General features: G+C 47.8%; 2 protein-coding genes across 2 annotated transcripts; both read right to left on the bottom strand.

Moving 5' to 3' along the window:
* Positions 1-411: 411 nt before the first annotated feature.
* LOC119353787 (F-box only protein 13-like) lies at positions 412-2,422 on the bottom strand. Its single transcript, XM_037620466.1, has one exon. It carries the CDS (start codon positions 2,031-2,033, stop codon positions 780-782), a length of 1,254 nt encoding a protein of 417 aa, XP_037476363.1. The 5' UTR covers positions 2,034-2,422; the 3' UTR covers positions 412-779.
* A 17,397-nt stretch (positions 2,423-19,819) lies between these two features.
* LOC119357733 lies at positions 19,820-21,672 on the bottom strand. Its single transcript, XM_037624585.1, has 6 exons — positions 21,562-21,672; positions 21,206-21,487; positions 20,917-21,122; positions 20,521-20,833; positions 20,338-20,436; positions 19,820-20,254 (listed from the first exon to the last, which is right to left on the bottom strand). The coding sequence occupies exons 1-6, from the start codon at positions 21,670-21,672 to the stop codon at positions 19,820-19,822; spliced, it is 1,446 nt and encodes a 481-aa protein (XP_037480482.1).
* Positions 21,673-27,658: the final 5,986 nt, after the last annotated feature.

Here is a 27,658-nt window from a genome sequence, read left to right as displayed (position 1 = left end):
GCGCGCTCGCTTTCGCTGTTGCATGGACGGACGGGTTGGGTGGGTGGGCGCGCACTTGCGCTGCGCCAAAGACAAAGGATCACTGCCCTGCCGCTCTTCTCTTCTATAGTGCTCCTCTCCGTTTCCTCCCTCCCCTTTACTTTTTCTCTCCTCCTCCGACTCAACTCGTTTAGTTTCTTGGACAAGATAGTAATGCAGACTTGCAATGGCACACGATCGTTCTGGGCTTGCTGCATCTCGATGCCATTTGCTTCATCTTCATGTGTTGTTAGTTTAAGAAGAGATGCTAGACCCCTTTCATTTCAAAAAAAGAAAGAAGAGATGCTAGATATTGGTTGCCCCCGTCGGTAGATCAGCCGGGTACAGTGCTTCTCTAGTTCATGTACATTCAGCAGGAGTGCACAGTAATTCTTTTGAAATCCTTGGGGTCTGAAGATAAAAAATAATACTACAATAAAAGGTCTACTATGACGCATAGCATAGAATGGTCAATTGCTTGTTAAGGAAAGAAGAGAAGAGCAGTCAGTCGCCACTCGCCACTGAGCTCTGCCGCCGGCACGGGAATCGAGAAAAACTACGGAAGCCGGTGGCAGCTACAGAATTGGCGACACATGCGCACGTCCCAGGAGACAGACAGACGGCTGATTTGATCTCCATGAAAACATCTCCCGAATTACTACTGCAACAAATCATCGTACTACTACTACGACCACTAGTACCACTTACTACGCTACACTACGCTACACACATCAATCGGAAGCAACGGCGAGGGGATCCGGTCAGACGGCGGCCTCCATTCTCGGCTCGAAGGAGAAGGCGGCCACGAAGTCCATGGCCTCGCCGTCGCCGCCGGCGCACCGCGGCAGCTCCTCCCACGCGTTGCTCCCCACGTCGCACATGAAGCACCCGTTGGCGCTCGCGTCGCCGGAGCTCACGCACACCATCACGCGCCCGCCGTGCCCCACGCAGTTCACGTCCGCCTTCTTGCCGTACAGGGCGTGCGACATGGCCGGTGGCATCGCGGCCACATGCCGCCACGCGCCGTCCGAGAACTCCCAGAGGCGCAGGCTCGCCGTGTCCAGGTACTCCGAGAGGACCACCACGTAGGCCCGGCCGCCGCACGCCACCACGTCGATCGAGTACTCGAAGTGCACCGGCAGGATCCGCGGGAGCTCGGCGAACACGCGGCGCGCCAGGTCGCACGCCACCACCGCGCCCGAGTGGCTCAGGAAGTAGGCCACGGCCTCGCCGCCGTCGCTGCGGCACGTCACGGCCGACGAGTACTGCCTCGACGCGCTGCGCTGCGTGCTCGACACCATCACGTCGCCGGACTTGCTCAGGTAATAGACCGCGCCGTCGCCGTCGCCGTCCATGTCCTCGTCAATGTCGTCGTCGTCGTGCGGCGCTCGCGTGTCCGCGGGCGAGGCCTCTGTCTTGCGCGACAGAGGCACGGCGTCCTCCCACGCGTTCTTGGAGGAGTCGAACACCGCCATGGACAGGTGCGGAAGCTCGCCCAGGATGAGGACCACGCGGTAGGGTGATCCGTACATGGCCACGGCGTAGAGCGCGTCTGTTGCGGCCGGAGGCGGCGGCGGGAGCGCCCGGGAGACGCCGCTGAGCGGGTTGGCCACGGTGAGCGCGCCGGTTTCAGGCGCGCGGTAGAGCACGAGCCCGCCCGCCGCGGCCACCGGCACGGGGCCAGGGGCGGCACGGCACTGCGCCCAGGTCTTCTCGGCGGCGTCGAACGCGACGGCGGGGCAGGGAGGGCGCGGCTCCTCCTCCTCCTGTTGGTCGGACAGCATGAGGAACCAGGGGTCCCGGGCGGGGACGCGCGCGCAGGCGGCGAGGAAGGCAGGCGACCCCGCGGCCTCGCGCCAGCGCCGGCACACGCCGCGGAGGCGGAAGAAGCTGGCGGGCGGGAGGCGCGCGAGGACGCGCTCGAGCATGTCCTCGTGGAGCTGCCCAAGCTCAGGCGCAGACAGCTCCTCGCACTTGCGCTTCCTACCGCCGCTCGAAGCCACCGCCGCTGCCATGTCCGCCAGCTCCAAGATCTTGGACCGAACAGAGGAGAAAATACAGAAGAAGCGGGTGGAAGAAGCTGGCGCTGGCGGTGCGAGTGAGGTCGCCGGCTTTATATCTGGCGCCCGAGTGAGTGGAGGCGCAGAGGCAGAGGGGTGGTGGTGGTGGTGGTGGGGAGGAAGGTTCGTGCGGAGGAGACGGTGGTGGTGGAGGTGGAAGAGGAGGCTCTTTTTGTTCGCGTTGACATGCAAAGCGAAAGAGAAAGATGCACTTTGGGAAGGTGAAGTGAGGTGTGGGGAGGAGGGAGAAGGGAGGAGCTGGGTGCGCGTGTGGGCGTGGGCGCTGGTCGTGGTGGTGGTGGGGTGAGCGTGGCGCGTGCGCTGCCTGTGCTCTGCTCCTGCCGTCGTAGTCGTCGGCATATATAGCCGAGCGGCTGAGGGCCGAGGGGAGGCCAGCGGTGCGGCGCCGCTGTGAGATGGGAAATGACAGCGAGGAGAGCCTGCCGAGTAGTGGTTTTTTTTTTCTGACTTGGACTGCAATAGTAGTAGTTAGAGCATCTACAACCGTGGCAAATCGGAATTGCCTTTCATACGATCTTTTCTCATCCGATTCTGTACGACTAGACACCTGCTTGATTCAATCTGATGTGGCCCACAAACCTAGATCAGTCTTATCGTACACAACTTTGGATGAATTTCATCGTACGTGTAGCAACACTCGTGGTAAATCTGGAACCTCAAACGTCTGCAGGGCACTGACCGAACACACTCATATTTGCCACTTTGCATCCGCATACCTCATATCCGGCACCTTATATTCATGTTGATCTACTATACATGATCAAACGACGGACAACAAAGATCGGCTACAAAGAAACACAAGATCGACTGCAAACAGACATTGACAAATTTCTCCCGAGTCTTCTCTGCCGCTGCCTCCTTCACCTCGCGCTCCGACTGCTCAGTAGCAAGCCGGAGCGCCTTGGCGTTATTCCGTCGGAGGCAGCAAGTGTCTGTCTTCGTCGTCGTGAGGGGCCGACGGTAGACCCATGCGAGGAGACGCGTCTCCTCGTCAGGGTTCGTCTCTGGCCCACGGTGACGGCGCGCGGACTGCTCCACCCCGTCCCTCTCCCGTGCACGTTGCCTCTCGCGGCGCGCGGCGCACGCTGCTAACCCACAAGTGTAGGGGATCAGTCGTAGCCTATTTCGATAAGTAAGAGTGACGAATCCATTAAGAAGTTAAACGCAGAACAAATATTTCCTTAAATTATTTTACTTGGACACCCAAATGTTGGCTTGTTGAGAAGTTAAAGTAAGAGTGTCGAAAAGCCATAAGTATGTTGGCTTGTTGTGTCTATGAATATTGTATGGGGATTTTATTTATAAATCGGGCTTATGGCTTTTCTCTAAAAAAACAAGGGCACCGGATGCACCAAGCGATTATGGGCAATTGGATGCACAATGGGTGGATAGCATAAAACTATCATTTTGGGGTTAGGGCTTCAAAAATGTACCATTCTTGTTGTCGCACATACCTAGCAGGTTGGTGGTTTGCTTTTTCAAGACACCCAAATGACACATGTGGTTTAAAATTGATCTGTTTATGTCAGGTCGGGCCCGCTTCTAAACAAATCATTTGTTTGATTGTTTTGTTTGACTGTTAACTTACATGTGAGGCCGACATGTAAGTTGTCTCTTCCGTCCTATTATATTTCTTCTCTCCCTTTCCATCCCTGATCTCTCCTCTCTCTCTCTCTCCCTCTCTCCCGGAATTAGAATCACGACAGGAGGAGACCCCCACGGTCTTTGGGTGCAACCGAAGGGAGATGTTCTCTCGGGATTTGTTCAACTGATTTGGTTGGCGGTCTGCTAAGGATAGATCCATCATACCAGATCCTCCAACTCCATCCAGGGTGTATCCATCAGTGTTAAGTTGAACACACCCGATAACCGGTCGATTCCAAGGGAGAAGATCAGTGGTACTATTATTGCATGTATGTCTTGTGAGAGGGAAGCAATATTGTATCGGGATTTTCCTTTAACATGGCCGGCATCAGGATGGATTGCTAAAGGGTGAAGGGATAGCTAAGTAGCTCATAAGGAACTTGACAGCGACATCCATTGGGGGAGCAGGCTTCAATTGCATGAGCTCATTCTGAATGTGCCATATCTCCAGAGGAGCATCAGCAATTTAACCCGCGTGGGCTCATCAATATCACAGATCAGCTGGATGAACCAATCAAGCCTAGTTGATTTGATCATCGTTACATCAAGGAGTGTCCATTCAGTAGCCATAGCTTGCCATGGGACTCTTGCATTTGTGTAGATACAAACCGTATGGAAGGAGTCTTCGTCATCAGCAACACAAATAGTGCAAATTGAACTCGTCTCTAACTTACATTTCTTTCTATTACACCACATCGCAAGGGAATTGTTTGCAAGGCGCCATGCAACCTCAGGATTGGGGGGGGGGGGCAGGGGGCATGACCAAAAGGCATCTAGACTAGATGATGCCTTTGAAGTAGCCACCTGCCCATTGCGGAGTTCATCCGAAACCAAACGGTAAACACTTCTTACACCAGGCATACCCGATTTGCGCGCATCCTTGGGGTGCGGATTTTCTCACAAGTCGCTCTTCCGATCGAGCTATAACCAACTGTGTGGTACGTACTTGCATAAGGTCCCTACTACTAAATGTTTGTTTAGCTAGCGTATATACCTTCATTAAACCGACTCTAGGCTTCTACCTACGTAGCATGGTGCTGATCGGACCACGAGTGCACGGTCTCTCCCAGGCTGCGTTTGAGCATTTCTTCTCCAATCCTGGACAATTATCATGAACAATAGACAATTATCATGAACAAAAATATATAATAATAATCATTTTATTATTGCCTCTAGGGCATATTTTCAACAGTCTCTCACTTGCACTAGAGTCAATAGTCTAGTTACATTGTGATGAATCGAACACCCATGTAGTTCTGGTGTTGATCATGTTTTGCTCTAGGGAGAGGTTTAGTCAACGGATCTGCCACATTCAGGTCCGTATGTACTTTACAAATCTCCATGTCTCCATTTTGAACCCTTTCACGAATGAAGTTGAAGCGACGCTTGATATGCCTGGTCTTCCTGTGAAACCTGGACTCCTTGGCAAGGGAAATAGCTCCAATATTGTCACAGAAGAGAGTCATCGGGCCTGACGCATTGGGTATGACTCCTAGGTCGGTAATGAACTCCTTCACCCAGATTGCCTCTTGTGCTGCCTCCGAGGCTGCCATGTACTCCGCTTCACATGTAGATCCCGCCACAATGCTTTGCTTGCAACTGCACCAGCTTACTGTCCCACCATTCAAAATATACACGTATCCGGTTTGTGACTTAGAGTCATCCAGATCCGTGTCGAAGCTAGCATCGACGTAACCCTTTACGACGAGCTCTTCGTCACCTCCATAAACGAGAAACATATCCTTAGTCCTTTTCAGATACTTCAGGATATTCTTGACCGATGTCCAGTGTTCCATGCCGGGATTACTTTGGTACCTTCCTACCAAACTTACGACAAGGTTTAGATCAGGTCTGGTACACAGCATAGCATACATGATAGACCCTATGGCCGAGGCATAGGGGACGACACTCATCGTTTCTCTATCTTCTACCGTGGTCGGGCATTGAGCCGTGCTCAATCTCGTACCTTGCAATACAGGCAAGAACCCCTTCTTTGACTGATCCATTTTAAACTTATTCAATATCTTGTCAAGGTACGTACTCGGTGAAAGACCAATGAGGCGTCTCGATCTATCTCTATAGATCTTGATGCCTAATATATAAGCAGCTTCTTCAAGATCCTTTATTGAAAAACACTTGTTCAAGTAGGCCTTTATGCTTTCCAAGAATTCTATATCATTTCCCATCAACAGTATGTCATCCACATACAATATGAGAAATGCTACAGAGCTCCCACTCACTTTCTTGTAAATGCAGACTTCTTCATAAGTCTGCGTAAACCCAAACGCTTTGATCATCTCATCAAAACGAATGTTCCAACTCCGAGATGCTTACACCAGCCCATAAATCGAGCGTTGGAGCTTGCACACCTTGTCAGCATTTTTAGGATCGACAAAACCTTCCAATTGCATCATATACAATTCTTCCTTAAGAAAACCATCAAGGAATGCCATTTTGACATCCATTTGCCATATCTCATAATCATATAATGCGGCAATTGCTAACATAATTCGGACGGATTTCAACTTCGCTACGGGTGAGAAAGTCTCATCGTAGTCAACCCCTTGAACTTGTCGATAACCCTTAGCGACAAGCCGAGCTTTATAGATGGTCACATTACCATCCGCGTCTGTCTTCTTCTTAAAGATCCATTTATTTTCTATGGCTCGCCGATCATCGTGCAAGTCAGTCAAAGTCCATACTTCGTTTTCATACATGGATCCTATCTCGGATTTCATGGCTTCCAGCCATTTGTCGGAATCTGGGCCCGCCATCGCTTCTTCATAGTTCGAAGGTTCACCGTTGTCTAACAACATGATTTCCAAGACAGGGTTGCCGTACCACTCTGGTGCGGAACGTGTCCTCGTGGACCTACGAAGTTCAGCAGTAACATGATCTGAAGTTTCATGATCATCATCATTAACTTCCTCTCCAGTCGATGTAGGCACCTTAGGAACATTTTCTTGAGCTGCGCCACTTACCGGTTCAAGAGGTAATACTTCATCAAGTTCTACTTTCCTCCCACTTATTTCTTTCGAGAGAAATTCTTTCTCTAGAAAGGATCCATTCTTGGCAACAAAGATCTTGCCTTCGGATCTGAGGTAGAAGGTATACCCAATAGTTTCTTTAGGTTATCCTATGAAGACGCGTTTTTCCGATTTGGGTTCGAGCTTTTCAGGTTGAAGTTTCTTGACATAAGCATCGCATCCCCAAACTTTTAGAAACGACAGCTTAGGTTTCTTCCCAAACCATAATTCATACGGTGTCGTCTCAACGGATTTCAACGGAGCCCTATTTAAAGTGAATGCGGCAGTCTCTAAAGCATAGCCCCAAAATGACAGCGGTAGATCGGTAAGAGACATCATAGATCGCGCCATATCCAATAGAGTGCGATTACGATGTTCGGACACACCATTACGCTGAGGTGTTCCAGGCGGCATGAGTTGTGAAACTATTCCACATTTCCTTAAGTGTGTGCCAAATTCGTGACTCAAATATTCTCCCCCACGATCTGATCGCAAGAACTTGATTTTCCTGTCATGTTGATTCTCAACCTCGCTCTAAAATTCCTTGAACTTTTCAAAGGTCTCAGACTTGTGTTTCCTTAAGTAGACATACCCATATCTACTCAAGTCATCAGTGAAGGTGAGAATATAACGATAGCCACCGCGAGCCTCAACACTCATTGGACCGCACACATAAGTATGTATGATTTCCAATAAGTTGGTTGCTCGCTCCATTGTTCCTGAGAACGGAGTCTTGGTCATTTTACCCATGAGGCATCGTTCGCACGTGTCAAATAATTCGTAATCAAGAGACTCCAAAAGTCCATCTGCATGGAGCTTCTTCATGCGTTTGACACCTATGTGACCAAGGCGGCAGTGCCACAAGTATGTGGGACTATCATTATCAACCTTACATCTTTTGGTATTCACACTATGAATATGTGTAACATTACGCTCGAGATTCATTAAGAATAAACCATTCACCAACGGAGCATGACCATAAAACATACCTCTCATATAAATAGAACAACCATTATTCTCGGATTTAAATGAGTAGCCATCTCGAATTAAACGAGATCCTGATATAATGTTCATGCTTAAAGCTGGCACTAAATAACAATTATTGAGGTTTAAAACTAATCCCGTAGGTAAATGTAGAGGCAGCGTGCCGACGGCGATCACATCGACCTCGGAACCATTCCCGACGCACATCGTCACCTCGTCCTTCGCCAGTCTCCGTTTTATTCCGCAGCTCCTGTTTTGAGTTACAAATGTGAGCAATTGCACCGGTATCAAATACCCAGGAGCTACTACGAGTACTGGTAAGGTACACATCAATTACATGTATATCACATATACCTTTAGTGATGCCGGCCTTCTTGTCTGCTAAGTATTTGGGGCAGTTCCGCTTCCAGTGACCACTTTCCTTGCAATAAAAACACCCAGTCTCAGGCTTGGGTCCATTCTTTGGCTTCTTCCCGGCAGCTTGCTTACCGGGCGTGGCAACCCCCTTGCCGTCCTTCTTGAAGTTCTTCTTACCCTTGCCTTTCTTGAACTTAATGGTTTTATTCACCATTAACACTTGATGTTTCTTTTTGATTTCCACCTCCGCTGATTTTAGCATTGAATATACCTCAGGAATGGTCTTTTCCATCCCCTGCATATTGAAGTTCATCACAAAGCTCTTGTAACTCGGTGGAAGCGACTGAAGGATTCTGTCAATGACCGCGTCATCCGGCAGATTAACTCCCAACTGAGTCAAGCGGTTATGCAACCCAGACATTTTGAGTATGTGTTCACTGACAGAACTATTTTCCTCCATCTTACAACAGAAGAACTTGTCGGAGACTTCATATCTCTCGACCCGGGCATGAGCTTGGAAAACCATTTTCAGCTCTTTGAACATCTCATATGCTCCGTGTCTCTCAAAACGCTTTTGGAGCCCCGGTTCTAAGCTGTAAAGCATGCTGCACTGAACGAAGGAGTAATCATCAGCACGTGACTGCCAATCGTTCATAACGTCTTGGTTTTCTGGGATGGGTGCGTCACCTAGCGGTGCTTCTAGAACATAATCTTTCTTGGCAGCTATGAGGATGATCCTCAGGTTCCGGACCCAGTCCGTATAGTTGCTGCCATCATCTTTCAGCTTGGTTTTCTCTAGGAACGCGTTGAAGTTGAGGACAACGTGGGCCATTTGATCTACAAGACATATTGTAAAGATTTTAGACTAAGTTCATGATAATTAAGTTCATCTAATCAAATTATTCAATGAACTCCCACTTAGATAGACATCCCTCTAGTCATCTAAGTGAAACATGATCCGAGTTAACTAGGCCGTGTCTGATCATCACGTGAGACGGACTAGCCAACATTGGTGAACATCTTCATGTTGATCGTATCTTCTATACGACTCATGCTCGACCTTTCGGTCTTCCATGTTCCGAGGCCATGTCTGTACATACTAGGCTCTCAAGTCAACCTAAGTGTATTGCGTGTGTAAATCTGGCTTACACCCGTTGTATTTGAACGTTAGAATCTATCACACCCGATCATCACGTGGTGCTTCGAAACAACGATCCTTCGCAACAGTGCACAGTTAGGGGGAACACTTTCTTGAAATTATTACGAGGGATCATCTTATTTAAGCTACCGTCGTTCTAAGCAAATAAGATGTAAAACATGATAAACATCACATGCAATCAAATAGTGACATGATATGGCCAATATCATTTGCTCCTTTTGATCTCCATCTTCGGGGCTCCATGATCATCGTTGTCACCGGCATGACACCATGATCTCCATCATCATGATCTCCATCATCGTGTCTTCTTGAAGTTGTCTCATCATCTATTACTTCTACTACTATGGCTAACGCTTTAGCAATAAAGTAAAGTAATCACATGACGTTTATGTTGACACTCAGGTCATAAATAAATAAAGACAACTCCTATGGCTCCTGCCGGTTGTCATACTCATCGACATGCAAGTCGTGATTCCTATTACAAGAACATGATCAATCTCATACATCACATATATTATTCATCACATCCTTTTGGCCATATCACATCACAGGGCACATGCTGCAAAAACAAGTTAGACGTCCTCTAATTGTTGTTGCAAGTTTTTACGTGGCTGCTATAGGTTTCTAGCAAGAACGTTTCTTACCTACGCCAAAACCACAACGTGATATGCCAATTTCTATTTACCCTTCATAAGGACCATTTTCATCGAATCCGATCCGACTAAAGTGGGAGAGACAGACATCCGCCAGCCACCTTATGCAACTAGTGCATGTTAATCGGTGGAACCAGTCTCACGTAAGCGTACGTGTAAGGTCGGTCTGGGCCGCTTCATTCCACGATGCCGCCGAATCAAGATAATACTAGTAACGGCAAGCAAATCGACAATATCCACGTCCACAACTGCTTTGTGTTCTACTCGTGCATAGAAACTACGCATAGACCTAGCTCATGATGCCACTGTTGGGAAACGTAGCAGAATTTTAAAATTTTCTACGCATCACCAAGATCAATCTATGGAGTCATCTAGCAACGAGGAAGAGAGGAGTGCATCTACATACCCTTGTAGATCGCGCGCAGAAGCGTTTAAGAGAACGGGGTTGATGGAGTCGTACTCGTCGTGATCCAAATCACCGATGACCTAGCGCCAAACGGACGGCACCTCCGCGTTCAACACACGTACGGTTGGGAAGACGTCTCCTCCAACTTGATCCAGCAAGGGGGAAGGAGAGGTTGATGAAGATCCAGCAGCACGACGGCGTGGTGGTGGAAGCAACGGTGATCTCGGCAGGGCTTCGCCAAGCACAGGGAGACGGAGGAGTGTCACGAGAGGGAGAGGGAGAGGCCAGGGGATAGGGTGCGGCTGCCCTCCCCCCCCCACTATTTATAGGACCCCTAAAGGGGGGGCGCCGACCCTAGGAGATGCCATCTCCAAGGGGGGGGGGGGCGGCGGCCAAGGGGGTGGCTTGCCCCCAAGGCAAGTGGGACGCCCCCCACCCCTAGGGTTTCCAACCCTACGCGCAAGGGGAGGCCCATGGGGGGCGCACCAGCCCACTAGGGGCTGGTTCCCCTCCCACTTCAGCCCATGGGGCCCTCCAGGGTAGGTGGCCCCACCCGGTGGACCCCCGGGACCCTTCCGATGGTCCCGGTACAATACCGATTACCCCCGAAACTTTCTCGATGGCCGAAACTTGACTTCCTATATATAAATCTTCACCTCCGAACTATTCCGGAACTCCTCGTGACGTCCGGGATCTCATCCGGGACTCCGAACAACTTTCGGGTTACCGTATACTAATATCTCAACAACCCTAGCGTCACCGAACCTTAAGTGTGTAGACCCTACGGGTTCGGGAGACACGCAGACATGACCAAGACGACTCTCCGGTTAATAACCAACAGCGGGATCTGGATACCCATGTTGGCTCCCACATGCTCCTCGATGATCTCATCGGATGAACCACGATGTCGAGGATTTAATCAATCCGTACACAATTCCCTTTGTCAATCGGTACGTTACTTGCCCGAGAATCGATCGTCGGTATCCCAATACCTCATTCAATCTCGTTACCGGCAAGTCACTTTACTCGTACCGTAATGCATGATCCCGTGATCAACCACTTGGTCACATTCAGCTCATTATGATGATGCATTACCGAGTGGGCCCAGAGATACCTCTCCGTCATACGGAGTGACAAATCCCAGTCTCGATTCGTGCCAACCCAACAGACACTTTCGGAGATACCTGTAGTGTACCTTTATAGTCACCCAGTTACGTTGTGACATTTGGCACACCCAAAGCATTCCTACGGTATCTGGGAGTTGCACAATCTCATGGTCTAAGGAAATGATACTTGACATTCGGAAAAGCTACAGCAAACGAACTACACGATCTTTGAGCTATGCTTAGGATTGGGTCTTGTCCATCACATCATTCTCCTAATTATGTGATCCCGTTATCAATGACATCCAATGTCCATAGTCAGGAAACCATGACTATCTTTTGATCAACGAGCTAGTCCATAGAGACTCACCAGGGACATGTTGTGGTCTATGTATTCACACATGTATTACGATTTCCGAATAACATAATTATAGCATGAACAGTAGACAATTATCATGAACAAAGAAATATAATAATAACCATTTTATTATTGCCTTTAGGGCATATTTTCAACAGCAACTTTCCCTCTGTATAGACCCGATGCGGCTGTTTCCGCCCTCCAGATGCTGGCGGCGGCGCCGTCCGTGAGGGGGGCACACCGCGGACGTGAGGGGGTCACACTTCGAAGACGGGTGCCGGGCGTTTGCAATCGCCACTCAACTTCTGTCGCATGGCTATTTTTGATTTTAATAAAATATAAGGACCTATATTCAAAAGAACATGACGACACATTATTAATGTGCTTGAAAAAAATACAAACTATATATATATATATTTATAATCTATGGAAAAAATTACAAACTACATATATATTCATATAATACATAAAAAAAGCATGAAAACATATTTAAAAAAAAACATAAAAACATATGTAAAAAAAGCATAAAAACATATGCAAAAAAAGTATGTAAAAAAATAGCTATGCGCGGCATTGTCGTCGGCATAGAGACGGTAGGGTTCTGGTGGGCGTCGTGTCGCGGATCGGTGACGTGGCACCTATGCCGACGGCTGCCGTCAGCATACCTACGCCGCGGATCGGTGACGTGGCATGCGGAGATATGCCGACGGCCGCCCGTCCCGACCATCGGCATAGGTTTGACGGCGTTAGCCGCTAGTCACGGGCGGGGTCGCCGGGCCCACAGGTATACCGGCAGCTGATGTATGCCGACGGCTGCTGTCGGCATGTCTGCGCCTAGGTCGACGGCGGCCGTCGGCATAGATCCGTGTAACCCGACGGCCGGGACAGGGCCGTCGGCATATCTCAAACTAGGCCGACGGCAGCCGTAGGTATAGGTTTGGCCATCGGGGTAGGGCCGTTTTCCGGTAGTGAATGATACCATATTTCTAACCTCAAAATTTGCGTTTTAAAAAATTTGTGGATGTTCACACGACATCTGTCTACCATCCCTAAGATATTCCAATTCAGATTTGACATATGCATGGAGAAACAAAAAAGGCAATTCTACATGTGAATAGTGTCGTGTTTGCTTTTGTCTTTCGTGACACAATTCATGCAGAATTTGTCTTTTATATTTCTCAATTTGTGTTTCGATTTTGGATCTAGATTTTTTAGGGCTAGTAGACATATGTCTTGTGAGTTCTCTTGATTTTCTTCGAATTTCTTTGAAACTCAAAAGTTTGAAATTTTAAACATGGTATCATGAGATGCTTGGATATCTTCTCTGGTCCGTACGTGCATTGATTTTAAGTCTCGATACAGTGCACCGCTTCGTGTCCCATCCATGTCACGACACAGGCGCCGCTGGTTCTCGTCCTTGAGCCTCGATGCAATCCTTGTACTCGTTGAGGCGCAAAAAACGTGCCCACGGCATAAGTGGTTCAGCGCGCGGGGCGAAACAGCATCGCACACCGCTTATTTCGTGTGTCTGCTCTTGTGCGTTGCATACTCAAGCGCACGCGTCGCGCCCTCTCCACCGCGCGGCTTTCGCCCCGCTCGCGCCACCGCCAGCGAATTCGCCTGATGGACGGCCCCGCCGACATCCCCTTCACTCCTTTCTACACCCGCGACCCTTCCGCCGCTGCCGCCGACGCAAACCATAGCGCGGGGAGCTTTGGCTTCGCCTCCGCCGGTAATCCTCCAAGCACTGGTCTCGCACGCGGCCGTTTCATGACGCCACGGACTACTTCGTATGATACCTTCGCATGATGCCGCTGGAGATCTTGCCAACACCTTCCGAGCTCCCCATGATGATGCGGCGCGACACAATGAAGAGGAGGAGGAAGAATCGTCTTCGGATGAGGATGAAGAATCGGACGAAGATGAGGATGTGGCATGATTGTCGATGTGCCATTTGTTTGTGTGAACTTTTATGTCATGAACTTGGTTGGGTGATTTTGAACTTGGTTGCATGATGATGTGATGTGGCATGATTTTGAACTTTTATGTCATGAACTTGGTTGGGTGATTTTATGCTATGTCTTGTTTTGATGTTTGAAATATCACCATATTGTCTCCAAAATAAACATATTGCAAGCACCGGCTGCTCGCGCGCGCTGTAGTTTAGCGAGTAGTTTGGATGAGGGGACGAGGCGGACGCCGTGAAGACGCGTGTGTCGTCCGTTCTGCGTCCGCGTCGACGCATTTGAGACGCAAATTTGGGCCGCAAATGCGTCGGCGCGGACGCGAAGCAGACATAATTTGAGTTTGTGTCGGCACGTTGGGCTGCCACTTTTGTTCGTGTCGACCCAAACGGGCGAACAAAATGGTTCATCCGATTGAAGTTGCTCTAAGGACATAAGATAAGACCCTTGCTTTACCATAGCCAGAAGTTGAGTGGTGATCATCTCAACTATCCCGTCCATAACAAGGAGGTTTCCGCCCTTGTTTGGGTGATGAAAGTTTCACAGCACTATGTTTGGCCTAAGGAATTTGACATTAATTTCAACCATAAATCTTTGAAATATCTTTTTTTAGAATGAAGACTCAAGAAGAGTCCGGCTTTGAATTAACAAAGCCAACAACCGGCCAGGATTACAAGATCACCAACTTATAAGGAAAAGTAAGAAGAGAAACAAGCTGCTGATACAAGGAGCAAAGCGAAACAGACTCAAAGGCAGCAGCGATAGCAAGCACGCCATGCTGCCGCCAACACCCTACAGGACGACCTACACCAACCGGACAAGCTACGGACTTGAGAGGATGCGCCACCGCGCAAGCTTCGTGATCGTAGCCAAACTCGAAAACAACACTGACACTCCTCTGGAACTGCCACTACAAAGGGCCTCTGCCCTCTCATCCTGGCTCGAAGGATGCCGCACCGGCAGGCGACAGCTCGGTTCACCCTAGAACCCAGAGGAAGACGTCTAAGCTGCTCATGAAGAAGGAACTAGGAGCAGACCTGCTAGCTCAGAGCACACCATTCCGAACACCGTCGTGGTCCGCGGTCAAGCTACACCGAAAGGCTAGAGCTGTCGGCCACAGTCGCAGCAACAAGGGTAACAACGATGAGCCACCGAAGAAAAGGCAGTGAAGTGTCGAGCCAAGCTGCCACCTGCCACCATCACACCCACAACCCGACTCTCTCGCCGCCCCTGCGATCCCCGGACTGCGCCTCCAAGAAGGAACACAACACGAATGTGTCGTCGCCGCCCGAATCAGGGGATCTTTGAAATATCTTAAGATCGAGTGGATTGCGAAATGCAAATGGGGTAAAGAAAATGCCGTTGCCGACGCTAATTAACTTAAAAGATCCTTTAAAATCAACTTGAATTTGAAGTTGTGTACCCGATTTGTGTGCGTGTGTCCTTGGGGTCGGATTTTGGCATTCCCTTCTCATAATAGTCTCTGTGTCGATCGAGCCAACCAACTGTGTAGTAGAGTAGGTAGTATGGCAGTACTGGGATACTAAATGGTGCTTAGCTAGCGTATATACCTTCATTAAACCAACTCTAGAGTCTAGACTTCTATGTATGTACGTACGTACGTGACGTAGCATGGTGCTGGTCGGACCACGAGTGCACGGTCTCTCCCAGCCTGCGTTTGAGCATCTTTCCTCCAATCCTCTGGGCGTACGACCCTGCTTTCTTGAATACTTGTGCAGTACGTACGTGCTCTCCGTCGTCAGCACGCTCCGATCAAAACCGATCGCAGTACGCAGCTCTCTCTCAATGCCAGCACGTGACATTGTACAGCGGGCAGTACAACAGCACGGTCGCAATTACGCGAGCATTAGTGGCACCACAGCAAAGAATGCCGTGCATGCGTGGGGCGTGTGAATGTTGACTCTGACTGACCACCGCAAGAAGCAAGGATGGCAGAAGCAATGCACCGAACGAGCCCGACCGTCCATGTCACGACATGTCCGTGCGTGCACCGGTTTTATATTAAGTCTCGATGGCGTGCACCGGCCGCTCCGCGTTCCATCCATGTCACGACACAGGCAGAGCGCCGTTCGTCGTCGTCCTTGAGCCTCGACGCAATCCCCGTACGCACTGCCCCCATGCATGCCCCGCCGTATTTTGCACCCCTAGCTACCGGTATACTAGGCGGTACCGCAAGCTACGATCCACCATACGCGGTACCTTGACCTTGCCAGCTCGGGATCGTCGCATACAGGTTTCACCAGCCAGCGCTGACGCACGTACCTAGTACGTCTGCTACGGCGGTGGGTTTCAATTCCATCTGCCATCGATAACCGGTTCGTACATCCGTTGGTCTCGTCTGCCTGCATGCGGTGCATGGCCGAGTCACGCAGGCAGCGTGAGCACTCAGCGGGAAGGCATCGCATCTATGACCAAACGCAGAGTATGTCGTGGTGACCTGTGTAATCTATAATGGTGCACATGACATCTACTCACTTCGTTTCGAATTACTCGTAGCAGAAATAGATATATCTGGAACTAAAATACATCTAGATGCATCCATACCTATGACAAGTAATTCAGAACGGAGGAAGCAGGACCCAGAGCCATGCACAGGGCGTATCGTACATAGTACTACGTGCGTTTTACTACATGCGATGGTTCCTTGAAAACATTTTACGGTTGGCAATAGTACAAAGATGGATATAGGCTCATGCATGCAAGGGTGGGAGGGGCCGTGGGAGCCAAGACCCAACACTCCAACAGCAAGTTGGCCAAGTGGCTCCAAACGCATGCGACAAAACAGACAGGCTACTACGAGGACGAGAGAGAGAGAGAGAAACAAGAAAGCAGCACCTGTGTCACTGCACGCATTTCATATTGCAATCAGGTCCTCCCTCCTGCCTATCTTATCTCTGATAATAGTATAGCTCGGTGCACACGCGCATATGCTCAGCTCAGTCTCAGTCTCAGTCCCAGCTCAGCTGCTGCGCGCGAGGAGAGGGGACAAAATTACTGTTCTGACCTTTAAGGTAAACTAAATCCCGATTTGACCTCGTTTCAAAAAAAAAATCGTTTCTGACCTTTTTCGGTGACGCCAAGGTCCCTGGCGTCTGGGTTACGAAGCAGACGCCACGGTCCCTGGCGTCTGGCCCCTGGCCCGCACTGCCCGCCTGCCCGTTGACCTGCTGACGTGGCAAAGGGGCCAGACGCCAGGGTCCCTGGCGTCTGGCCCCGGTAAGTGGATAACCCCACCGGGAGAGTGTGTGGGTCCCACCCCACACACTTTTCCCAATCCAGCCCGAGCTTGAAGAAGAGTTGCTGCCTCCCCACTCTCTCTCACCCCTCAAGCTCCCCCTCAAATCCTCTCCAAAAGGTACATCCCTTAGGTGGATCTTTCCATCATTTTGTTGCTCTTGTTAATCTCTCCCAAATCATCCAATTATTTTTTGTTACGTCTTGTCCTTTTGGTTGCATTTTATACATGTTGGTGGAACCCTAGTTCATGTTTTCTCCCCCTTATGTTAGTGTGAATGGTTTGGTTAACTTTGATAATATAGTGCTATGCATGGTGTGTAGTAGGAATATATGTTTGTTGAGTAGAAAGATTGGGGGTTAGGGTTAGTTAGTGATTAGGGTTAACTTTGCTTAGTGTGTTAATTAGTGATTAGTGATACTTTTGTGGTCATCACCAATAATTTAGTGTTGATATGATTTGGATATAATAAGATGTATTTGGATAAACACCAATTCTCATTGAGGTCTTAAATGCATTCATGTAATTTTTAGATGGAGAGACTTGTTAATGTTCATTACATTGACAAGGAGGCATTCTTGAGTAACAATGCCGACACGGGTGAGGAACCATTGGTTTTTGATAGAAGCCCTAGCTATGAGGATGTTGTTGCAAAAGTGAGACAAGTCTTGAAGTGGATGGACACCAATGTTGATGTTAAGTTAATAGGAAGGTATGATGTTGGAGTTGGAGTCAAATCTCGCTTGAAAAGTATGCCTGTCACCTCGGATTTGCATTGGGATGTATACAAGGAAAAAGTATCCCAATCGGAAGACAAGTCACTTGAATTGTTTGCCACCACTGAATCTCCTCGGTTTACCTTTGATTTGAACCGGCATGTCTCTTCCCCAATGGATGACATGAGCGAGAGGACAATGGTGCCACTTGTTGAGCATAGGGTTGTGGTTGATGCCCCCAATGTTTATCCCCCACCATGTCCCCGTGTACCAACTATCAAAGCAAATGAGGTTGAGTTGTATGCCCCCAATGCTTCTAGCCAACCACCAACTAGCCAAGCAAATGAGGTTGAGTTGTATGCCCCCAATGCTTCTAGCCAACCACCAACTAGCCAAGCAAATGAAGTTGAGGTGATTGCTAGTGACGGAGTAATTCAAGAGGATGAAGATGCTTATGATGCCGACGAAGAGCAAGAGGAAGGGTTTCATGGCAATGATGTTGGTGACTTGGATGTGTACATAGCGCAAACGGACATGGATCGTGACTTGCCTTTTAGGCGTCAATATGCGTATGACTCGGATGACGAGGGTCCAGTTGAACAGTTGGACGAGGATGGATTCACAAAGGAGGAGAACCAAATCCACTTTGAGCTGACGGGCTTACAAAAAAGAACTCACTTATTTAAAGATCTCGGCCTTGCCCATAAAGCTGTTGTTGACGGTGGAATGAGAATGACGGCGATTGAGTCAACACCATGCCCGGATCCAGGAGAACCAAGGGTGGAGAATGAGGACGAGAATGCTTATTTGAAGAAAGGATTGAAGTTTCTGAGCTTGCCTATGCTGAAGTTTTGGTTGGCTGACTATGCCATTCGAAACCATAGGCCAATTTATGTTGAGCACTCCGACATGAAATTGCGTTACACCGTGGTGTGTGAGCAAAAGGAATGCACATGGAAGGTTCGTGCAAGAAAGCTTAAAGAAACCGAAGAATGGGTGTTAACAAGTTGTGATACCACTCATAGATGCAAACCGCCATCGAAACGACTTAGAAAGACACACCGTCAACTCACATCTGAGTATCTTGGATACAAATGGATGAAAGACATAGCCTTTGATCCCACTGTGAAAGTGAGGTTTCTCATGCGGACGATGAAAAAACAATTTGGTTATGAAGTCAAGTATGGGAAGGCATGGAAGGCAAAGGCAAATGCTATTAGGATGTTGTACGGTGGTTATGAAGAAGCATACAACCAGCTCCCAAGGTTGTTGGCCGCCATTGCACATAGGAACCCGGGCATGTTTCATGTGGTCGAGGATCACGAGGGAGTGTTCCACCGTGCCTTATGGAGTTATGGACAATGTGTGGAGGCGTTTCAGCATTGTCGTCCGGTCTTGTCTATAGATGGCACGTTCTTGACCGGTAGATATAAGGGCACACTAATGGTAGCAATGGCGCACTCATCAAACGACAATGTGTTGCCATGTGCATTTGCTTTGGTGCCTTCCGAGCACCAAGACAACTGGGAGTGGTTCATGGGTCATGTTAGGCACAACGTGATTGGGGCTAGGGAGGTATGCATCATATCGGACCGACATCATGGCATACTCAAGGCAATGGACATTGTTATTCCAGGATTTCCAAAGCTTCACCACAGATGGTGCATGAGGCATTTCGTGGCCAACTTTTACCGGGCATGTAAGAGCAAGGAGCTCAGCAAAGACCTTACCCATGTATGTGTGGCCTTCACCACCCAAGGTTTCGATGCTCGGTACAACAAACTCTTTGCAGCGGTGAACGAAGGGGGAAAAGACTTCTTAACTAGGAATTTAAGTGAGAAGCACAAGTGGGCACGCGCTCATGACGATGGTGGTTGGCGATATGGCGACATGACGAGCAATCTCGTAGAATGTTTCAACAATGTGTTGAAGGGTGCTCGTGCTTTGCCGGTGACTGCAATAGTGGAGTACACCTTCTTCAAGCTTAATGAGTACTTTCAGAGGCATTCTGAAGAGACTGCAAAATGGATAGGTGAAAAAAAGGATTATCCGGAAAAGGTTGATGAATGGTTGCAGTTACAAGCAAGCAAGTCTTCACGACAACAAGTTATCGTATTTGATAGACTTGAAATGATCTATCAAATTGATGAGCCAGGTGGCACAACACGAGATGGTAGACAATATGGTGGTGCTGCATTTGAGGTGAAACTGAAGACTCGGTGCTTTGCCTTTTTTAGAGCGGGCATTGCCTTGTGTCGGTTGTGTAACCTGTGATGGTTGTGGAGCATCAACATCATACTCATGATCCTCTTGATGTGTTGCATCATACTCATGCTCATCATGATGTGTTGGCTCCTCTTGATGTGCTGGCTCCTCTTCATTGACCTCCTCCTCTATGTCCTCTTCGTTCTGGACATAACGCCGTTTATTAGCTCTGGCGGCGCGGCTACCTGGTGCATACACGTCACTGGACTGAGCACCATGGCAAGAAAGCATAGCTGCCATCTTATGGAACCGCTTCTTGAACTTCTGCGACAACACAAAAGATGCTATGATATGAGATCCAAATAACTAATCCGCGAAAAAAACTTTTATAATATATTGCGACTAACCTCCATCGTGCTCCTAAGAGTCCTCTCAGATAATGCACCACCAGGTGGATGACTCAGTGCAACATTGGCATCGTTGACGCACAGAAGCAACTCTCTGCCCTGCAATTCATGAACACACCAAACTCATGTATTTGAAAAAAGACAACATGATGCAAGTATGTTAGAATAGGTCAAACAGACTACCATTTCGTCATGCATCGGTGCGTAGTCAACATGAGCCCCTCTGGTGTCTCTCACAGCCGTGTTGAAGGTATGATAACCTTCTGCAGTCTCCGGGTCTTCAGACACCAACTCCGACCACTCCTCGTGAGTCCAACCTGGCTTCAGCTTTAACCGGTAACGATCCGCATACCACACTTGATACTTCTGATATGCTGACTGATTGTGAGGTCTATTCTCTGATTGCACTAACGTGTCTCTTTGATTCCAAATTTCTATCCACGCACGGTGTTTGTTTGCCCAATCCGATATATCCTGATTGTTCCTTCGATCGAACCTACAAATGATGCACGGGACAAAGCATTAGCAAACACTGACTTATTCAATGCTCTACTACATACTCAAGGCATGCTTGCTTACCGATGCAGAGATAGCATTTCCTCCTTGCTCTCCTCAATTGGAATACCTTGTCTTTTTCCAAATTGTCTTGCCACACGGTCTACAAAGTGCCACTCGACTGCGAAGAAGCATATCATTGGGCACCTCGCCCGCCAAAGATGGCTATCACGCGTGCACATCTCATTAAGATCAAAGTCACGATCTTCCACATAAGGCAACCAATGTACCTGCAAAACAAAGAGATACATTGTTAGCTACATACATAAGTTTCATTCTTGACTAAATTTTATCTCATCGAACTTCTCATAACCTGCTCAGCAGTCAAGGTGTCCAGCTCGTTCATATAGCACTTGTATCGCACATGCGAGCTTCCTGTGTACACTGTCACTTGTTCCCAATAGTAAGCAAGCGTAGGGCGCCGATATGGATCATCATCATGCAACCCGTCATGATTACCCTGTGGGTTTGCCATGAGGGGGTTCTTCAAATCGGGCCGTCCAACCGGGATCCGCTCCCACATCCACACGGATAGGCTCCAAACAAACCCAGACAATGAGGATGTACCTCCCTTCCTCCGACACGCCAAGTCAAGCTGCAATCAAACAAACATGTTAGATATGGAGGCGCATGACAAATGCAAAATAATTGGTTGCAAATATCTCTTACCTGACGATACAAGTATGCTAGTGCGGCCGAACCCCAGCTATACTGGGTATCCCAGTTATTAAGTGGCTCCAAGAACATCCAGAGGGCTGAGTTCCCGGTTGCAAGGCTCATACCGCGGGTCGTAATCAAAGTCATCAGCGGAATGACCCCTCATGCGCATAGCAACTACAACCTGCAAATAAAGTGATGTTTTAATAATCAATACAAGAACACAAATGAGAAACAACGAAAATTGACCCAGTCTTGCTTCTTACCTGTCCATTTTCAATGGCACGAGCACGATGCTCCTTATCCCACTCATCGATTAATCCATCATACCAAGGTCCATCACCATCCGCCATCCTACAAAAAAATTTCACAAACATCTATGAATACATGAACAATATCAAACAATTTCCTTCTCCAAGTTTATTCCATATGAAAACACCATTCTTCTCAAACATAACCACATCATTTCTTTCTTCTACATATGCACACATATCATCTAGAGTACCAAATTTCACCATCAAATATATTTCATTATCATCATCCGCCATTCTATTGAACAAATCATGTCACACACAATAAGAAAATTTCATCATCTCTTTTGCATAAATTTTTTTGCCAACAATAGGATTATCTACACATACACACATCATCTATCAAACAAAATATAGTATGCCAAAGTCTATTTTACATACACAAATCATATATTCATCACCCCTCTTAATTCAAAAAAAAAATCCTATGGACAACATATACACAAAACCGAATTGATTTTACCTACATGTTCAACTACACATCATCTACTGCATACCTAATCATCTATCAACTACACAAAATTTTCTAAAAATAAGAAACCATCTACTCATCTAACATCACCTAGTGTTGAATAATGCATCCAACCAAAGAGGGGAAAACAAAAAAAAATTGGAGGGAATGGGGGAGAATACCTCAAAGAAGCTTGGGGGGGTCCGATCTGTGAGTTTGAGGGGTTGATGGAGTAGATCAAGGGGGGTGGTGGTGGGAGGGAGAGAAGGGGCGAAGAACAGAGCCCTCTGTTCGTCGTGCGCCGCCAGGAGAAAGATGGGGATGGGTGGGCTGGCCCGCGCGGTTATCCACTTACCGGGGCCAGACGCCAGGGACCCTGGCGTCTGGCCCCTTTGCCACGTCAGCAGGTCAACGGGCAGGCGGGCAGTGCGGGCCAGTGGCCAGACGCCAGGGACCGTGGCGTCTGCTTCGTAACCCAGGCGCCAGGGACCTTGGCGTCACCGAAAAAGGTCAGAAACGAATTTTTTTTTGGAACGAGGTCAAATCGGGATTTAGTTTGCCTTAAGGGTCAAAACAGTAATTTTGTCCCGGGAGGGGAGCGGAATCCATGGCTGACCTTGGCGAAAGCGAAAGCCACCGGCCGGCGCCCACTGCAACAGCAGCTAGGACATAAACAAATGTAAAAACAAGCTGTACACGACACGCATCGTCTCCTCCTCTCTCTCACCTCCTCGTAGAGGGAATCTCTCCCTCTGTTTTTCTAACCCATCTACTCTATGCGGTGGTCTCGCGCGCTCTCGCCATGGAGGGACGGAGGCTTTTGCTTTTGCGCAAGTCAAACGGACGGGGGCCCCGCCCGGCCGGCCGCTCGCCGGAGCAACAGAAGGCGTGGTGGGGGCCTCCGGCTGCGTGCATGCGGTCCCTTTGATTTCTTTGTCGGAAAAATTAACCAAAAGCCTGAACCTCCAGCATAGTTTACTCACTCCTCTTACACTAACCACGAGTCAAAAAAAGAAGAAGACACTCCACATTTTGCCTCGGAGACATCGCACGTCTCTCCTCTAGTACGTACGTATTTTGCATGGGCAACAACAAAGGGTACGTATAATAGTATTTTGAACGAACTATCCATGCAGAAGCTCTCGAAGAAAAAAGAACTATCCGTGCATGCAGAAAACAAGCACAGGTTGTTGTTGTTACAGCGAGAGAACTACATCTTACACCGTACGTACGTAAACTCGATTTAATCTGTCGTGCAGATCTGCAGCGAGAGAGCGTCGCTGCCAGTGGCCGGTTGTTGACTGTGCCTGTGCGTGCGCGGGACCCCCCATTAGCTGGTGTCTAGGCTCAGTACACTTCACTCATCGCTGGCCGTGCTGGCCCGAGTTCATTTACTACTCAGCCATGATGCAGACTCAGAGGCGGGCAGCAGCCTGTGGCACTGCGACTCTGTGAGGTCTGAGGTCTGAGCGCCGCGCCTGACACTTTGACGGTGCGTAACGCCGGCCAGGCCAGGCGGGCGGGCACAGCCGCTCCGTCAGATTCTTAAAGTTTTCAACGCCTCTATCATGGGTTGGCCCTGTCAGAGGCAACCATAACTTGAAGCAGATTAGCAGAGAAATGGCAGTAGTACATTTTTATCTTCTTTTTTATTGTGCTAGGAATCGTTGTCTAGGGGCGCCAGTGCAGTGCTCCTCGGAGTTAACGTGCCCTGCCATCTTGAGCCGTTGTACCCGGGCAAACGGGCCATTGCTCTCGGCTCTTCTCTTCTCCGGTGCTGTAGCTTAAGATGATTTTGTTGCCGATTCGGTTCGAATACAAGGAGTAGTCGGACGGATATCAATGTTCAATGCCTGGTAGGCTAGTACTATAAGAGGTGTAGAGTGTGTAACGTGGACAGATGAATTAGAATCAGATTCTGTAGCAAGCAAACGGCAGTACTACTACTACTAGTAAAGACTGTAAAAGAGCTCAAGAGAGAGGGCAGAAGCATCCAAGAGTTGATGAAACCCAAGAAAGATGCTGCAGCGCCGTACGTACGTGGGAGGGGAGGGGAGCACACATCTACTCGACGAAGCAGTGACCCATGAGCATGAGGGACGGACGAACGGCGATGAACAAGAAAAAGATAAAGCCGGCGATAAAGAAAGCACACGAGCAAGCAAGCGAGAAAACCTCATCCATACTATAGCTAGGTTGTGGCAGTAGTAAAACATGCATGTACTACTACTAGTACAACAATCACTGACAAAAGCCAAGCTACGCAATGAGTCGCCGCAGCGGAGCGGAGGCAGGCTGTGGCCGCAAGTAGACGCATAGATTTGCTACGCTCGCTGGCGCTGCTGGTGAGCATCCCGCAGCAGGCAGCAGCCCTGCATGTCTCTGCCACGGTACAGAAAACTAAAGCGCGCCACGGGCGGACGTGACCGCACGACGGTCGTCGTAGCGCCTCCCCCCCTCTACGGCCCGCTAGCCAGCGAGCGAGTACGTGCGCTCCCCCTCCTGTCGCGTTCGTGAGCCGTGCCCCTGCCCCCGTGTGTGTGCTGTAGCTGCAATGGCCGGGACCTCGCTCACTTTAATCCCGCGATGCGCTGCTCCAGTTGACCCTGGGTGTTTGTGTACGTGTGTATGTTGTGGCGCCCGGACAGATCACACATGGCGCCGTGCTTTCGTCCGGTTTGCTCTACAGTGCATGCATGGTGCTGCGTCGTCAGTTTTATCGGAACATGGGGTTTCGGTGGAAATCGAGAGTAAATATCCGCCTGCGACTGCGAGATACACATGCATGCTGCTCACTTGTGTCGCCCTGCTCTGCTCCCTCAGCATCTCTGAGCGTCGTGCCGATCCTTTCAATTAAGTCACTATACATCTTCTGTAGTTCATATATACCAAGCTTATTTCGCACAGGACATACTACCAAGTACAGTATTATTACTATTATTTTTAGGGCAAACTAGCAGTATTATTATTAGTTAAACACATGTCATTAGGCCTGTTTGGTAGCACTACGACAAGTAGAACAGTAGAAAGGCCTTTTAACTGGGAACGGTCAAGCGCACACGCTGCCCCATATGGCAAGGCAACCTACTCTAATCATGCGAGCGTGCAAAACCGGCTTTTAACTCCATCATAATCTCGCATGAAAATGCTGTCAAGTAGGAGTAGTAATAGTGGCGGCAGCAGCAAGCGTAAAGCGTACACAAGCCGCAAAAGCAGAGACGCCTCGCTGTTCCTGCATGCCACGCAATGACATGCTGAGTTTGCAAGCAAAGGAGAGAAATTACACCATCAAGTGGTGCTAGTACTATGCTAATTAATTAATATGTTGCCACGGCGACAAACAGAAAGCATCCGAAACAGGGAAAATCAGAGTATTAAATAGCAGTTTCGGAATATACATAGCGCGTGATTAGTTCAATCTAATTGTCTGAGATTATAGAAACATGTCATTTTAGTCAATTACTCGCTCCTTTTAGAAGTATACATACTCCATTCTTTCCGGTTCGGAGGGCCTATCTCATTTTTTTAAGTCTCATTTTTCTCCCCATCACTTGTTTAAATTCTGAGGCGCACTGAATCCACGTATGCAGAGATTAAGGGAAATCACATAAATGCACATATATATTTTTGGTCATTTGGTGATCATACATGCATGCTTTGCAATTAATGCGTCGGTAAACACAAATTTTTGGGCAAAGCGAGCGCAATGATGGATGTTGTTTGCAAACTAAAATTATTTCCCGCAAAAAGAAACTATAAAAATTATTCCACCACTCACCATGTGACTGGATTGGGGAGATTTTTGAATTGGGCCTTTTAAACTGGAAGACAGTGAATGTGTCATGATTAGATCGTATAGTTCAATATCTTACGCCTAATAGTGTGTAGATCATGACACAGATAAACAATCAAACCACGTTATACATTTAGGGTATTGTGGCACGGTAGACATCTATGTCTATATCAGTATCAACATTTATACCACTATATATTGTATGAATACTTTTGAATGACAGCTGTCCTATATCCAATGGTTGAGAGATTATCGTTTAGTCTTGACCACTGATATTTTCTCCACTACATCGGTACCGCATGCATTATTTGTAGATTTCGTGCTTGGGTTTAAACACAATGTATAATATGCACATACTCCATCCGTTTTAAAGTATTTGAAGTTATAGAATTGTCTGAAAGTCAAACTTCATCAAGTTTGATCAAGTATATATAAAAATATCAACATCTACAAAACCAAATGTACTTCATTAGATTCATTATGAAAATTCTAGAACTTCAATTATTTTGGAAAAGGAGGGAGTACCTGAAAATAAAAACAAACCTCCATTATTCTCTAGACTCTTTCATATTTTTAGTTCCCTAGCATTTTCTCTTTTACTTTTTTACATTCATTTATTATTTTGTTATTTTAATGTACAGTTTTTTCTAGACAACTTCATACTTTGATTATCTGATTTTATTTTTCTTCCAAACGAATTCCATTTATTTTTACTTTATTATTTATTGTTTTTGGTTTAAGGCTATGTGGCATCTTATCTTTGAAGATATAGTACTTTCTATCCTTATAAATTTCATGAGTTTGTGTATTGTATATCATGCAGTCAAATATTCCGTAGTTATAATTTAATGTTCGAATGTGATGAACAATGAGAACTAAATGTACACCTTATACTTCATGTATATGTGATTTCAAATTTACATATTCGCATTGTGACTTCAAATTTACATATTCGCATACTATAATGTGTTATACCAATATTCAATTGACTTTGGTTATCTGAACTGACATGCAAGGTCCACGTAACTTATTAGTCAGTGGTCACCGTCGAGCAAGGTGCGTGGATACGTTGGGTACCGCCGACCTAGGCTTGTGGATGGTGCATATATGGTTTTGTTTTCCAAAAAAAAAGGCCAAAAGATAAGCCCACGCATCCTTAGATGCACACATCTACATCAACAAACAAAATATATTGAACACATACTAATAATGGAACATATGACAAGAGACGATCGAAACATTCATGACTAAGTCGTTGTTTTTCGACAACAACACCTTCAAGAAGGGATAACATACACAACGTCGATGTCCAATTACATTCTAAGTGTTAGTCCAACAAGTTAAAGGCCGGAAGAACAACACAAAAACACTACATTCAACAAGTTAAAGATTCAAGCGTGTAGCTGATGGATTCAACCATCCGGCATGGACATCAAAGGATGTTCGAGTTCGAGCCACCATTTTGTTGACAGATCTTCCAAGAGCGACGGCATCCAATGCTCCCAAAAAACCACCATGGTCAGGTCAGAGTTGTCCACCGGAAATAGCCCCTGT

Source organism: Triticum dicoccoides, chromosome 2A (genome assembly GCF_002162155.2).
Source record: "Triticum dicoccoides isolate Atlit2015 ecotype Zavitan chromosome 2A, WEW_v2.0, whole genome shotgun sequence".
Taxonomy (NCBI): Eukaryota; Viridiplantae; Streptophyta; class Magnoliopsida; order Poales; family Poaceae; genus Triticum; species Triticum dicoccoides.
This window is presented reverse-complemented; position numbering and strand designations above follow the sequence as displayed.

What these genes read in the sequence shown, in the direction of transcription:
- LOC119353787 (XM_037620466.1), bottom strand. Translation starts at nt 2,033, where the DNA reads ATGGCAGCGGCGGTGGCTTCGAGCGGCGGTAGGAAGCGCAAGTGCGAG.
- LOC119357733 (XM_037624585.1), bottom strand. Translation starts at nt 21,672, where the DNA reads ATGAGCCTTGCAACCGGGAACTCAGCCCTCTGGATGTTCTTGGAGCCA. An exon ending in ACACCTTGACTGCTGAGCAG is followed by an intron (nt 21,123 to 21,205) that starts GTTATGAGAAGT and finishes TTTGTTTTGCAG; the next exon opens with GTACATTGGTTGCCTTATGT. An exon ending in CTCTTAGGAGCACGATGGAG is followed by an intron (nt 20,255 to 20,337) that starts GTTAGTCGCAAT and finishes GTGTTGTCGCAG; the next exon opens with AAGTTCAAGAAGCGGTTCCA.